We start from the raw sequence: 16,305 nt of genomic DNA on the forward strand, positions 1-16,305 counted from the left end.
ATGTGAAATTAATTGATATATCATATGGCGTGTGCAGTGTTACCGCTGTGATACTAATTTCATTTTGTTAAGCACCCTTTCTGCGATTACAGGCAGGAAGCTGACACCTGGCTTCAACAGCTCTGCTGCAGACTTGCAAAGAGCCAGGCTGCGAAGCCTCCAGCCCTGTAACACGGTCCTCACGTACAGACAGATGCTTCACCAGCAGTCAACCTTCGTTGTCGCCGACAGGAACCAGCTGTGAAGTTGACAGCAGGACTGGGGCTCTCTTCACCTCCACAGCACCCTACCCAGAAAGGGCTGGATAAGGCGAGCAGCATCTTGCACGCCACAGAAACGCAGCCCCCCCAAGCTCCTCCTGCAGCCGCCCTCTTCTCCGGCAAGCCACCGCGGGGGCACTCACTGAGACCTAGGGACCCCCAGGTTTTCTCTTCCTCTCTGTCAGTCTTTTCCCAGCATTTACATTGCACATCTACCTGCCTCCCTCTTCTTCTCCTTAATTAACATGTAATTACTGCTGTGTATCAGCTCTCCTTTCTCACTGTTACCCTGCTGTTACATCCCCCAATATCCACCTGTTCATCCTCCATCAGGCCCAACACAAGTAGCAGCTTTGAGCTTTTGCTAAGGGGACTACAGCAGTGTCCTTGAAATTATGACAATTTTATAGCTACAAGGGGAATATTCCTCCTCGCTGTAACTCAAGTACCTTTTACAGAGCTGTGAACTTTCAGGCTGTGTGTTTTATAAAAACCCCCACGCTGTACAATAGCTCAGAAGGTTTCATCTAGAGGAAAGGTACCATTTCAACACAAGATCATATCGCAGGGCAATTACAGCACTGAGACAACAGCTTAATTTCCTGGGATCATCCCCTCTTGGGTTCTTAAATAACTAATACGGAAGTCTCTGAGAACACACTTCCTCAGTTTGATACATATTTCAGCACAGATTGCATGGGCAAAATTTTAAGAATTTTTTTTTTTTTAATTACATGAATACAGTGCAAGCATGACCAGTAAAACAGACTGCTACAGATAATCCTCTTCACCTTCATCTGACTAAAGTCTTACTAAAATGTAAGAAGAGTAACTTGAGGCACGCCATCACAACAGATGCCAGGGCAAAGAAGCAAATAAAAAAATCCCCACGAAACATGATACCATCTAACTTTATGGTTAGATGGCAATAACAGAAACCTGGTGAATAGCAGAAACGATACCGGCGAAAACAATTCCTAAATCACCTCATGCAGTAATGCTTAGGACATGTCACTGTTTTAAAAATTCCTTCTCTCTCTCTTTTTCTTTCAGCAAAAACGCGAAGAACCACAACCTCTACTGAAATAGCTCTGATTTTGTGGTTCCAGTCTTCTGGCGCTTTGAGTATGTATTACCTCTCTGCAGAACAAGCTAAATGCATGCACAAATTGCCACCAAATTATAATGACACAAGACAGAACAAATTCAGGCCCTCAAAAAACAACTTCCTCATCCCAAGGCAAGATCACAAAAAAGCTATATTCTTCACAGACACAGTGGATCAGATTTATCATCTACCAAGTGTCATAATCCAACCCAGGGGCAGCCACAACTAGATATCTGCACGGACTAACTAGGAATTAGCTGGCCCAAGTGAAAGTTCCACCTTAACCCAAGGTGGTTTAGCAAGCTATCGATGAGCCGACGCAGCACCGTTATTAAAAACTATTCCCATTATTAAGAAAAAGTTCCCATTAAAAGACAAATCTTCCCAAAGTCTTTGTAAATTTCCCCTGGGATACTCAAGAGCAGCAAGGTCTGCTGCAAGAATAATTTCCTACATCACTTCCAGGCTTACTATTTTTCCCATCCAGGAACTATCACACGCTCTTCCTAGTAGCAGTATTTTATAAACAGTAGACCCTACTCCTGCTAGCCCCTACCCTGGCACCCCTAAGAGCCACGACGTCAGGGACCTGAGGCACGGCACGACCTGCGCCCCCGTGCAGAAGAGCAGCACCTCACCACCTCCCTGTTCGCAGGGCGCTGCCTTCCCTCCCCCCTGGGGACTCCGAGCAGCCGCCCAATGCGACCCCCTTCTTGGAGGGCAGGCTTTCTGGTTTTGCAAGTGCAAGCACCTTAGCAGCCAGTTAAACCGGTGTAAAGATACACAAAAAAACGTAGGGCTGTTCAGTGGATGGGTATTGTCTCCTGAACGCTATTTCTGCACCGGGCATCATCCTATGGCAAATTAAAGCAGTTAACAGTCAGAAGTAGGATCTCTAAATTACTTTATTATGCTAACATCACAAGGCAGCTGTTTGGATGAACTTTCAGAAAAGGTGTTTTCACATAAGAATGTCACTTCCACTTTGCTTAAAAGAGAGTGAATTAAATTTTTCTCTTTGTTATTTTCAGTTTCTAATCTGATTCTCACAGTCAATAATTACTTATTTTAATGAAAGCACTCCAAAGCAGTTATGAATAGGAAAAATGCTCATACATCTGCCAGAGCACTAGCAAGCGGGCCGGATTTCTGGAGATTTCCAGTTGAAATAGTTTGAGGGGTATTTCAGAGAAATACTGTGTAGAGCTCCGATCACAAGCCTGACTTCTTAAATCCATGGCAATGAACAGGACAGTTTACTTTTCTCTGCCATATGACCAACTCAACACTTCACACAGATCTACACACAAACTCTTGAATTACTTTGTTACACACTAAACCAGCAACAACTTGTTATCAGATCACCACTGATATATTTATTTAAACCCAAGAATAAATGAAAGTTGAATTATTCAGCCTGAATCCCAATGCAGCACTTTGATTACCATATTAAAAGGTTGGGCTCCTTTTCCACTTTCAAATTTTTACTGAAATTTTACATTGATAATGCATCTCCCAAAACACTTTTGGTCACAAACCACAGACACTCCTGCTCCCCCTTTTAGCACAAAAAGAGGAAATAAGACTGTTTGCTGATCCGCTAAGAGGACTTTCAAAAGTAGAAGTTCAAGCCCTGTCTTTTCAGCTAGACATTCAGTAAGGCAATGGCATCGCAAGAGTCAAAATGAAACACGTACTTGAGAAAGGAAGAGATTTTTCATCAGTTCTCCGAATGCTTTTTTTGTTTTGCTTGTTGCCTTCTGATAGCAATCAGCTTTGAACCTGTGTCTTGAAATCACCCCAGACTTCTTCAAACACTCAAAAACGATTAGTTCTTTAACAAGGTTCAAGAGCTCACAAAAATTTCTGATACCCACAGAGATACTCTAGAAAAACTTGCAGTGGTCAGAGTAGTCCTGCCTAACATGAGAGGTTTTTTTAATTTTTTTTAAGGAAGACGCAACCAGTTTGCTTTAGTTTGATGCCAAACAAATGTAAATGATGTAAAAAGCTTTGTTGGTTAAAATACACTTTTCCACATCAGCTTAAAATTACAGGAAACAAGTTTGCAATAGATGAACTAAACACAATTTGAAATGTCTGTCCTTCCCATGTAGAAAAGGCTTTCAGACTAAAAGAGGAAAAAGTAGAGTAACAAATTTTGCCTTCAAAATTTTTTTCAGGTTCTCTACACAGAAAAAGCAATGAAAAAGTAAACTGCCCTAATGCAAGATCACTTAATTGATCCTATAAACCAAACATACTAAATACATCAGGACCACCTTGCTCTCCATCTCTTCCCCTTCGCAAGAGCTTTTTTGGGTATATCCTTTTAGGTTTGCTCCATATCCAGCAACCATCCACCTTCCACTTCTTCCCTTTTATGTCAAGACTTCTGCACCTCCACAACAACTTTTCTATTTCTGAGGATCCTTTACAATTTCTGTGTTCTACCCAAGCTTGCTCTTCCCACATAAGGTCATCAGTTTTATCCCACGCTGTTTTTCTCATGACCTCCTTTCACCCTCTACATCAAGGTACTCCTCTGTACTCCTCAGACTTCTAGCATCTGAGACATCCCAGTCCTCCTCCTCTCTTAAATAAATAAGCAAATAGGGGACAAAAAGGGGGTGGGGGAAAGGACTTCGTTCAGGGTTCAGGTATCTCATGCTACAGGGAGGGTGGGAGAGAAGGCAGGAGCAGGCTGGAGGACCCTGTTAAAGGGCATTATGTGCTGCTCCTGAACTAAGTCTTTGACCCACAATCACAACAGAAACGAAAACTGCTTGCTCTACTAAAACAGCCACAAGGAGACTGCACTCCTCAATTTCTATCATTGTGTTTCTTCAATGACACCAAAAATCACTATATTCTTCGCAACCTGGTACTAGAAATGTTGGAACCGATCAAATACAGAATTAAGATGTTTTGTTACAGATATATACATAAATATTGAGAAATAGCACTTTGTCCAATTCTCGTAAGAGCGCTTTCAAGACTTTCTGCTTTGGGACAAGAAAAATCTGTCTCATTACAGAAACAAAAGCATGTTTACAGATGCCTCAAAAATTATGTTTCTGGGTTGAGCAACTCCTGGCTATCCTGGAGTTACTTAAGGAACTGATTCTGTGTCTGAAAAGTAAGGGTATTTTTTTTAAAAAGGGGTGTTAGCATCAACCTGACAATTTATTCAACAAGTAGTATTTTCTGGGTTTACCCTTAATATATGGGAAACTTCAAATAAAACTGCAGTGCAACTGGCTGACTAGAAAGCTACTTACATGTCACTTTTAGACAATGTACAGGAAAAGATTTTTCTCACTGTTCCACACAACTTGCGCATCTCTCATACCTTTAAATCATCATGGCTACAGTAACATTACCGAATTACAATACCAGTGCTTTCACAGAACATGCAGAGGCAGGCAACATTTGAAAGACCACAAAATAGCTGCCAAACTTTGTTACGTTTTCAACACCAAATTTCAAGGTGTCGGGATCGAAAACCTGGAAACAGAAGAGTGTGCCCCCCACGGCAGAAACAGCCTCCGTAATTCCCAGTTCTCTCAGATAAAGGGATTGATGCTAATGATGACTGAGTTTATTCTGAGGCAAAGATAACTAGGTTAACCACCATATACATGTCAGCATAAAAAGGAGGGAGATGGCTGGGCCATATTTTGGCGTGCTTTTTAGGGGAGGCAGCAGAAGGGGCAAGGGTATGCCATAACCGGGATGATAATTAATACCCTTGTTCTTGGTAGGACCTTGATTTATCCTCTCTGTGGTAAGTATACCCCATCTTTCAGCTACTCCCATGCTAATTTCAGTGGGATGGAATCCAGTTGTCTCTCTAAATTATAAACTAAAATGTCTGAAGCCAAGCTCCCTTCTTAAAAACTATAATCAAAGTGAAGTACTAAACTACAAGTTTAGGAAGTTTTCAACCAATCAAACCATTTCTAGGATGGAAATGTCATACTCTATAATCATCCTTACATGCTTGGGCTTCTGCAGCCCTCACCATGTTTGGTGACTCATGGTGGGTTTCCAACTGCCCAAATTTACACCAGGTTTACTTTTCTTTATCTCTGTGTTCCTTGTCAATGCGCACAACATCACGACACCTAAATTGTCCTTTTTTCTTCTCAAGGTCAGTTGTACAATTGATTGCAAAATGAGCTGTTTGTAAACACACAGGCCACACTACAAATGCAGGAGTTAGCATCCATCGGAGAGGACCTTTAGAAGGGAACCAGAACACGACAGAGAATGTCGTGACTAAGAAGATCAAGTGTCAACAGGCAGCTACCTATATCCAAGACCCACCTGCTAAATGTTCTCCTTGTCATTGTTTTTGAAAAGCATCTTCTCAGGCTTGTTCACACTGCTTAGCTGCACTTTCCCATTTGCTTTAGTCCATGAGATAAGCTGCAGCAGTCTCTTCTACCAAATACCTTGCTGGTAGCCTTTTCCCTTCCTGTGCTGAGCACAGATCAGATCCAAGGCATAACAGACCAAGGCATTTTCACAGCTAGGCTTTATGCTTGTTTTCACTGGCACAGTTCACAAGAAGATTTTTGGAATCATTTTAGATTTTTTTTAAATACGTGATTTCAGACGATCAGAGGCAACTGTTGGGCAACAGCATACCTTATTAGATGCATCCTTGTCTGTTATGTTGACCCTTCAACCCAACTAATGTGACTTTACGCCTCTCTTGGTAAAAGAGTATTAAGGAACACTGTCCTGTTCCCAAGCCCCTCCAAGGGCAAAGGCTATGCTACCTCTTCATGAAAAAAGTGGTAACCCAGTGCAAAGTGGTAACTTTGCAACCCAGCTACCTTAACTTCTAAACTAAGCGAATCTTTCCACTCCTTACAGCTTCAACCTTGCACATTCATAGTGTCCTTGTTCTAGGCAGCTAACTGAAGCCGTCTAGCTTCAGCTAAGCAAGCTCAGAAATCGGTCTATTTCTTAAGGGTTAAAAACTGGGTTCTGGTCACCTTAGCTGCCAACGTAAATACCCAAAACAGTGCACAGAGGCAGTCACATCTTTCAGCTTAACTCCACAGAAGGCTCAGAGATGGTGAAGAACCTGCACAAAACTGAGAGCTCTCCACAGGTTAAGAGATACACTCATAGCTTAATCTCATCTTATTTTCCCATTAATTTTCTCCTACTGAACAGACTGTTCCATGCGGATGGAGATACTCAAGGAAACTCTACAAGTGTTATCCAGAATCTGCACAAAAAAAATCCAGTTGGGAAATATGAAATCAATATAAAGGAAAGCTGATAAAAGTGCATTGTTACAGCCAAAAGTAAAAACCACACCAGACAATAATATTGATGTCAGGCCTCTTTCCTTATTTAAGATCTTCACAGGTTTCTCCTGTATAAAAACGACCAAGTCTCCTTGGTTTTATTGCATATTTTTTTTTGCTGATTAATACAATACAATCTCTACCATGTAGCAGTCCTATCTGCTGGATGTCAGGATAATGATCTTTTGTGCATAGACTGTTTATATAAACAGTTATGGAAAAGTATGACTCTTCACCATTGCCGAGTGGAGAGAGGAGGTGACCTCCTGACCAGAAAACCACGATCAATCAGAATGAGAAATTGATTTTTGTCATTTTCATGGGTTGCAATACGTGAATGTAGGTTTGCACATCAGACTGTAGCAATCTGTGTGCACAAGTGCACAGCTTAACTCTAACCAGGCGATCTCTAGCTCAAATCAGAAAAGGCCCCACAAAGAGCGAGACCCCATGGCTCGTCGCTTCATTTCAAATGGCCTGTGGCCACACACTAGTTCTTCTTCCTGCTTTGTTACTGCACAATGCTCAAATGAGTCTTTCAAAGCTGTCTGAAGGTCTAATTCACCCTCCAGCAAGGAAAAGACAAAAACGGTCTTCTTCCTTCCTATAGACTCATCTTGGGAAGATGAAGGGGTTTTTCAGAGAAAACACATGCAAATGAAAACAAAAATGCTGGTAGATGATATACCAAAAAGCAGTGTCTCTAGAACACTGGAGAAATATTTTTAATATAAAGCTTTGGAGATCTATTTCATTCTGCCTGCGAGTATTTCACATTCTAATATCCAGCTTTTCATAATTTCCATGGTCCTTTAATGTTTTAAGACCTCTTCCATAGAAAGGGTTTTTTCAGAAGGAGAGCAGGAAGAGCAGGAATTACGCTTTAACAGAGCATGAAAACAGAAATCAAAAGCCAGAATAACTGAAATCTAAATCTATGCCAGGTAGTTTGTTGGATGGCACCGAACTGCTGCCAAATAGCCGTGGGTCTAGAAATCAGCACTAAGATGGCAAACGATATTAGCAGTCAAAAGTCTGCTAAATGGAACTTTTGGACTCCATTTGCTTTTAAAAGGAAAGACTGACAGACATCAAAAGGAAATAGCTGAAACTGCTTGCGAGAAACAGACTACATCTTTTCAAATAAAAGTAACAGCCCAGCTATGAATCAATAGTCCATTTACACAGGTAGACAACAGCTATAAAAGTAATTCAATTCATTCTCAACTTAAATGGGTTGTCTGTGGCCTTTCTAGTATTAAAACTGCTGGAATATGTGAATAAGGCAGTTGGACAGTGAAGCACAAGCAGTAAATTTTGTGCAGCTCGCTTTACAGTCAAAGCCTAACTCACGTAAAGAAAACGTGCTGGTGACAGACAAGTGGCTTAAGTTTCGGACTCCAAATTCCTGCCCTCCTTTCAATGCCTTTGCGGGACTGGAAGCAACAGACCTTACAGAATGGAGTCAAAGCTTACCTGCAAGCGAGGCAAAGGCGCACGCAGAAGCATTCAGCACCATTTGCAAAAGCTCTGACTGAATGGCACTAAGCTGCTGTCGGCACTTACGCAAAGGACTGAAAAATTTTCCTTTTGATTCTGCAAGTTGGTCTACTTTCTCAGCTCATAGAGTTAGCAGCGACATTCCACAAAGGTGTGGAGAAAACAACAGGAAAACAAGCCTTCAAATCTGAGAAAATATTAGCAATATATACCACCACCAAAGACAAAACCTGCACAAGATGATAGATTTCTACTTCGCAGTTTTCGATATGAAGTTATCATTAAGTAGAGCTTAGGTATGATTCAAAACTCATGGAAGTCAACAGGAATTGACCCTGCATGTATTATTTATTCTCCTACCAACCAACCAAATGAGAAGAAAAATACTGGTACAGAGCAGACAGAATGAGTGAGGTTTTTGATGTTTTAATATAACTTTGACCTCCTCCGCCTTCCCATCGGTCTCGCTGAAACAGCCCACTGATGATAGAAGGTAAGACCCCTAGTGCAGCATATACACACAGCAGGTTACCAACATGTACCTAATGTGCTGCAAACCATAATATAAATTTATGCCATTGCATACATGTAGCCATTGCATACATTGCAAAGTGTTTGTGTAGCCATTGCATACATGATACTGTACTTAATTACACAGACCTTTCTGAGCAGCTCCCTTTTTAATGATATCATGTTGATCACAACACCTCAGGCTGAAATATTTGCTAAGATCTGAAAATATGCACCTTTACAATCCCCAATATTTTCAGTTGTGAGGACAAAGTTCAGGCAAACATTCTTTATTGTTGTTGTTGTTATTATTATTATTATTAGCAGTCCCACAAGTTCTGTAGTATGGAGGAATTCAGAAGCAAAGTTGGTTAACCAACTGGTGGCATGTTTGCTTCTCATATCATTACAGCTATACTCTTCCCCTAACATGTATTAAAAAAAGAAAAACAAATAAAAATAATGATAATTGGCCTTTGGCAGACAATTGTTGATCTATGTAACTGACCATCCTTTAGAAATAGCAATCACCAGAAATAAATTCCACTTGATTTCCAATTAAAAGCCTGCTGTGTTTATATAGATCTTTGTCTGCAGCTCTCTAGTAACAGACATGAAATGGAAGCTGTAATTAATGCTTGGAGACAGGAACTCACTTTGAACTACATTTTGAAAACATTATCTGATGTGTGTAAACATAACATGCTAATTATGGAGGTAAGTAGCTATGTATAGACATTTGTCATGCATTCTTAGCAACGGTGTTCTCTGCTCTTTGCACCTCCACTGAAGGAGCTGGTGGAGAGAATTTTCCCCATCTCCCCAGTAGCATAGGAAGCCATGAAAAAAGCACCATTTTAAAATTTCTTTACTGTAAAAGCTGAGCTATTAAATGAACAGTTGTTTCCTCAGTGACCATACAGCAGATCCTGTAAACCAGTTACTTGGGACTGCTCTACAGCATTGGATGCTTGTGGAGAGGAACTGTGCAACCACAGCTGGCTTGCAGACAAGACCAGGATAAATGTAGTTCTAGGAGCTAGTGTAATAACTAAGGACTTGGTCTAAATGTACATGTGCAATATTTAAATATGTTTTATGGTACTAATTTGTGTGTACCATTGGGTTTTTTTTGTTGTTTTTTGTTTTGTTTTGTTTTGAAGTCAATGGCCCACACTTACTTATACCACGAGGCATGACAGGCCAAAGACCAAGGCTATTGAGCTGTCCAGGATGGTGTACGGGTCCTTGATACACATTCTTTTTAGGTTCAGTTTCTGCAGGGAGTGCCTCCAAGTTTTTCCATTTAAGAAATCAGTCATGACAGTTTTTGTCTTTATAAGTAAACACTGTGGGGCTATTGTCTTCTACTGATCTTCCTTTGTCTCTCTGCCTCCACCTACAACTTGTGTCTGTGGTAGAGGACATCTGAACAGGAGTGCTTTCAAAGTGTATGAATTATGCCTGTCTGTCTGTATTTAATTAACCATGACTTTAGTGTGCCCTGCTATTTTCTCACTATAACATGCAGCAACATCCACTTCCTGCTGACCATCATAACATGGCACAGGGCAACTGCGCCGGATCTGAAATGAGTTTTACTGTACTCAGAAAAAAATGAATATGCAAAAACCTAGACAAACAAGTCACAGAAAGCAAGTGACCTAGATACTAAAGTGTCTGTGTCTGCAAACAGAATTTGAAAAAACCCCGATGATGATTATTGATTAATACTGCACAAACATCAACTAGTTGCCTCAGGGAACCCTCATGACTTTGAGGGAGATAAGTTATCTAATTACTGCAAGTTTAACAAACTACAACTGAACACGCTGCTAAAGTAAATAAACACAAACAGATTTAAAAATTGATGCATAAATAACTGAATATGCCTTTTAAGAACAGATAACAGAGCTTTCAGTGCAATGAAGTGGCTAGGAGCTCTGCAAACAACCTTGTCAGGGAAGAGACAATTTTTCCAGTTTAACACCTTTTTTAAAAATCGGAGAAATGTTGCTTTCTCATCCAAGTTATTCAAAGTTTGTTGCTTCAGCTGAAGAGAGAAAGGAAGCCAGACACGAAAACTGAGCTCCTAATTATCATCATCCTCCTCTGATGTGGATGTGGCTGGTACAGCACTACATGTCTACGTGGCTGGTACAGAAGTTTTTATACATACCCACACAAACCTAACAGAGGGTTATAATTATCAGCAGGCAAGCTGCAGTCCTAATTTGAAAGTGAGCAAAAATAGGTTATGTTCTCTCTCACCCTTCTTGGCCACCACACCCAACTGCTGGACAACCTGGAGGTCACTCTCCCCATCAGGGGAGGGCAGCCAAGGGACCGCCACACCCCACCCCACGCATCACACCTCTCTGGGCATGGGTACACATTCTCCACCTGAACCAGATGGGCACGCATCAAATCATCACCACTTCAAAGGGGAACGTGCCTACCTGGCACTTCAGAGCTTAATTCAAAAGGAAAAAACTAATCAGACGTGCTTTGAAAGTTGTTTATTGCTTGAAGTCAGGCAAACGAGGGTGGATCTGACGTTGAAAACCTCCATGCTGACCTGCACAATGTATGCTGCAGTTATTTCCAACCCGCCTCTCACCTCAGCAAAACCTGGTCTCTAATCCTCTGGTCTGTTCTTCTGAAATTCGCTCGCCTGCACCAGTAACTAACCGCTGGCCACAGAGACAAGACAACCGCAGCTCATCCCAGAGCCAGCTCGAACACCATGATTTGTGCGTCTTGCAGCACAATCCACGTGGTGTGGTTTACAGCGTCCTCTCCAAGGCTAAGCCAGTCTCCTCCGCAATGTGTACTTAACTAAAAGTAAACCAGAATCAACAGCTTTGGGAACAACTCGCCTTTGAACAGCGACAAGAACGGCCGCCGCAGCACTTCCCCTCTCCACATCGTGTGCCCCATGCTGGCCTGGCTTCAAAGGCGACGAAATCCCTCACTCGCCTTCACAAAAGGCTCCATTTTCAAATGTGGGCACCTTCTGCTTTTAGCCCTGGTGTTTATCTTTCCATATTTTGCCACATACCAGCCTAGCACACAAGCTAATCTGAGCGTTCACAGACAGACATTAAACCTATGTTGAGAAGCCGGACCTCCCATACCATGTTGTTCCTGATGGAGTAAAATGGGGGAGCAAGTAGCAATGAAATCCCCTGCAACATATGATCACTGCCATCCTAACTCTGCTCCTTTCCTGGACAACAAAAGCAGTGATAGCCCAGAAGCAAACTTTTAGACAAAAGCAGTATTAATCAAGAAACCTGAAAAAATACCAGACAGCAGCCTGCTTTAAGTAATCAAGAAAGGGCATGTACATCCCGTGCTTCTCGCAGGCCAAAAAGGGAAAACATGCACTCTTTTCTTTCACGGAAATTCAGACAAAAAGTATCACAACCAGATGCCAACAGACTTGACACTGATGCAAAAAGATGGTTGCACACAGACACGAACAACTTTTGTCATTCACCTTCTCGCTAACAGCACAGATTGAGCTAAGAGCCTCAACTCATTAAGTACAGAGCCAGGCATCATTCATGCTATGAACCTAGTCTGTATGCTAAATCAACATTCCCTCCTCCCCAAAAAACAGCAAGAAATATAGAAAATCCTCTGCTGACCCTTTATAGCTGCAGTTGTTGGCAGCAGCAAAGAAAGTCAATGACATGTTTGACAAAACTTGGCATCCATAGCAAATATCTTTATAGTCTTAATTAGGAAGTAGTGAAGAGTTTAAGAACACGGGTATGATTATGTGAGACAAAAATGTTATTAAGCAAAGGAAGATTAAACTGAACTCCAACATCTGAAGATACTTAAATGCTCATTGCTGGAGAAACAGCTCCTCAAATACAGACAGACAAGTTAACAGTGGAAGATTTTCATAAGTAGTTGTCTTCCTGAGAAAGCAACTGTTTAAATTTCTTTTTAATTGTTTCTTCTGTATTTTTGAAATTATATATACTTCACACTACAATTTAGTATATTGCACTTTGTATAATTTCTGTGTGTGTGTGAAGAAGCAAGCCCCAAAACTTACATCCGAATTAAGCTCATTCCTCACCAAGGGTACAAAGGTGCTTCCCGGTCTCATTGCCACTGAGAAAAATAACAAAAAGCTGCCAGACTCAAGAACCACACTAACATGCTTGTAATACTACGAGCATATAACTCAAAAAATGCCAGCATACAACTTTGCATATCTTTCCCCCCCACTCATGACGTGGACAAGGAGGCACACAGAGCTGAAGCGAAGAGGGACAAACCACCTGTAAGCTAAAAGCCAGGACACGGCAATTATATGGTGGTTTATATTCGGGGATGGCAAGAAGTCTTTCAATGGGATGACCAGCCCCTAAGCTCAGAGTGGAGAGGGGCACATGCCCTCCCGATTTATCCCTAACGCACAAGGGACAGATACAGCCAAGGTACCGAGGTGGATACAAGAGACAGCATGTGCACTCCACTGATGAAGCAATTCCTGGGCAAGGGAGAGGACTTTTTGGAGGGAAGGGAGAAGGCCAATGTACAATCTGGAAAGTTTTGATTGCTCCTGGCATGAACTCCAATGGCTTCTACTGTCCTGTACAAGAACTAGTCTGGTCCCAAAGCAGAATGACCAGGAGCCTGATTTCTTCAGCTGCAAGCATGCCTTCAACCAAAGTAAACTTAATGCACCTTTCAGTCCATTAAAATATGTTTTTTCAATACAGTTAAGAGATTTTGGCTTGAAAAAACACAGTTCATTTTGCAATGACAATACCTCCTCCTGCAACACATGCTCATGTATCTACGAAGTTTCATGAAATTATTCAAGCTATTTAATCGGCTTTTCTTGGGGTTTCTGTTCCTGGAGCCCTGTCCTGCTAAAACACTACCATTGGCACAGCAGAAGTGGGGTACCAATGAGAAGGGAGAAAAGAAGATGCTTCTTACATCAGGTCCTGTTTACATATATAGAGAGGCTTTCATATGCATTTCAAAACACACCTCTTTTCCCACCACCTTTTCAATCATTTTTCAGGTGAGGTGGACTCAAAAGAGTAAGCAGTAAAATTAGCAAAACTGAAGAGACAATGAGTATTCAGCAGCAACTGAAGATGTGTCATCATTAACAGCACACAAACCTGTTTGTCTAGAAATGTACACCACACTGAGCACCAAGTATCAGAATACCCTAAACTTGCCTTGACAAGCCAAGAAATAAGCTAGGACGTGTCTCTTCAGAACAAGGCTATTCTTTGCCTCTTCAAAAAATCACCCCCTTTTACACACGTTTTTTAAAAGGGGGAAGTGTATTCCATCTGAGTACACTCAGTACTGTCTCTGAAAACATTTTTTTTTTTAATTTTGACTCACACTGAGTATTGTATTCTAATCTAGTAACACTGGTGGAAAACTAAACTCTTGCTAAGCAGCTGTTTTTCTTGCATATGCAGGATTGTTCATATATGCTATTCATTTTTTGTTTACTGATTTTTCTGAATGGCAAAATAGCTCATTTGTTTTGAGAAAAAAAACACATATAAAGACTTTTGTAAAAAGAACTACTTCAACATTTAGGATTCCCTGTACTAGCCACATTAAAGTTAATGTGCAAAGGAACATAATTCCCTTGTGCCCTTTTTTGCTTTTTATGATAAAAAAAAATTCTAAATACAGGTAAAGTTTATTTTTGCATTAAGATATGTTCGTGTTTAAACATAAAAAAAGGCAAACTAAATAGATGAAGCTTGGAATAAAGCATGTATATGGCCAAATCAAGGGTTAGACAGGTGATGCAAACAAAAACTATTTATGCTCTGCAATTATTAAGTAAAAAAAAAAAACCAACCAAAAACCAAAACAACCAACCACTGAACCACTGAAAAGTGAGTTTTCACAATCTGTAACAGCCACTAATATTCCTTGTATCTTTCTCACATTTAGCGTAGTTCCAGATTCAGGAAAGATTCATACCTACTCTGTACAAGATTAATGAAAATATTTAAAGAGCTGGTAAATCTAATCACAAAAACCTTCATTACAGATCTGAGAAAAAGAATTCTGTGTGGACTAATTCCTAGTTTTTGAAACTGATAAAGGGCTGCCTGTTCTCATACACCCCAAACTCCGACTACCTGTATTTAACGGCACAGGTCCTTAGCTTGACAATCGTAATGCCATTCCCTTTCTATTACAATAGAAAAGGGGAAGCTGCTCAGAATTGGATCTTGGCCTGACGGGATCTCAAACGGCAATCACAGACTAAGTCCCACCACATCCTCTCTGGTGACTTACACAGCACATATTGGTGGGGCAGAGAGTCCAAAGGAGAAGAGAAAAAGGAGAGCCCTTTACACAACCCTGTTACTGGCAGCGTAACAGAGTATGTAGCATGCCAGTTTTTCCAAGGTTTCCAAAGGATTGCCTGGCCAGCCCTGAGCTACCTTCTCCTTCCTTTGTTGTTGGCGAGAAGTCACTAGATGAGGCACGCTTAGCTCCATTTGGATACACAAAGAACTGGAGAAAGTTAGGAGGGGAGATACCACAGAAAAGCAAAACACACACAGCACTTACACATTCAATAACATTCCCTCTGGATATTTTTCTTAATTTTAGAAGAAACTTACATAGATTTTATCTTGCTGATATCGCTGGAATAAGTTGTGCATAATGGAGCCTTCATGGAGATCTACGAGTGCTGCCATGTCTTCCACGCTCTCTGCGCTTGTTTGATGCATAGGCGTTACTTTTTGGTGTGTGATCGTGCTCTGTTTATAAGTGAATACCTGAAAGAAGGGAAAACAAAGAAAATACAATAATCAGAGCACACATTCAAAAACTCCTATCTGAGAATGGAATTTTCATACCCATTCATATTCCTTAACCAGTTTATCAGTGTGCAGACTTGTAAAATATAGTAGTCTGCCAGTCATACCTTCTTCAAAAGCTTCTCTGACAGTAATTGAAGCCCCAAATACATACACAGGAGTCATATGAAACTAGCACATACTGACAATGCACTGAGGACTATAAGGTCTTTTCCTTTTTAAGGTCAAATGTAATCTCATTTCACACTGGACTACTGTTAGACTTTATCAGGAGAAAAATAAACCAAGTAATAATCATTCCCCAAAAAATCCAAAACCAACCAAACAAAAGAACACCCCTTACAGTAAACCCCACTTATACTCCAATTAGTCTGGGAGGAAATGTTTTACAATGCAAAACAGCAAATGAAAATTATTGCTCTAACAGGCTGCAAGTGTTTCTATGTTTGATCTGAAATCCACTTAAATGTTTCCATTTAATTCTCTGGTCAGGACCGCTACTGGGTCAGGTCGTTATTCCTAATCTAAGTAGCACACTTAATTCCTAATCTAAGTAGCACATAGTTCAGTGTGCTGCAGGTATTTGAAAGTGAACAGGCGAACAGATTTCTAATTAATTTCTAACTAATTTCTAATTAATGGACTTTTGAGACGAATTTCTGAAGCCTGTTCCAAACAGACAGTAAAAGCTCTAAAAAACCCACAATTTAAATACTCTGAAAACACTTCTACGTATCTTCTGCAAAACTATCACA

The 16,305-nt window shown here is 40.8% G+C and overlaps 1 protein-coding gene across 1 annotated transcript in view; it reads right to left on the reverse strand.

The window, feature by feature from the left end:
• Positions 1-16,305, reverse strand: part of MYO10 (myosin X) — a 165,775-nt gene that overhangs the window by 80,726 nt on the left and 68,744 nt on the right. Inside the window, exon 3 of the mRNA XM_075140837.1 lies at positions 15,350-15,508. Within this exon, the coding sequence (XP_074996938.1) occupies positions 15,350-15,508 (159 nt within the window). The remainder of the gene's footprint in view (positions 1-15,349; positions 15,509-16,305) is intronic.

Source organism: Calonectris borealis, chromosome 2, assembly GCF_964195595.1.
Source record: "Calonectris borealis chromosome 2, bCalBor7.hap1.2, whole genome shotgun sequence".
Taxonomy (NCBI): domain Eukaryota; kingdom Metazoa; phylum Chordata; class Aves; order Procellariiformes; family Procellariidae; genus Calonectris; species Calonectris borealis.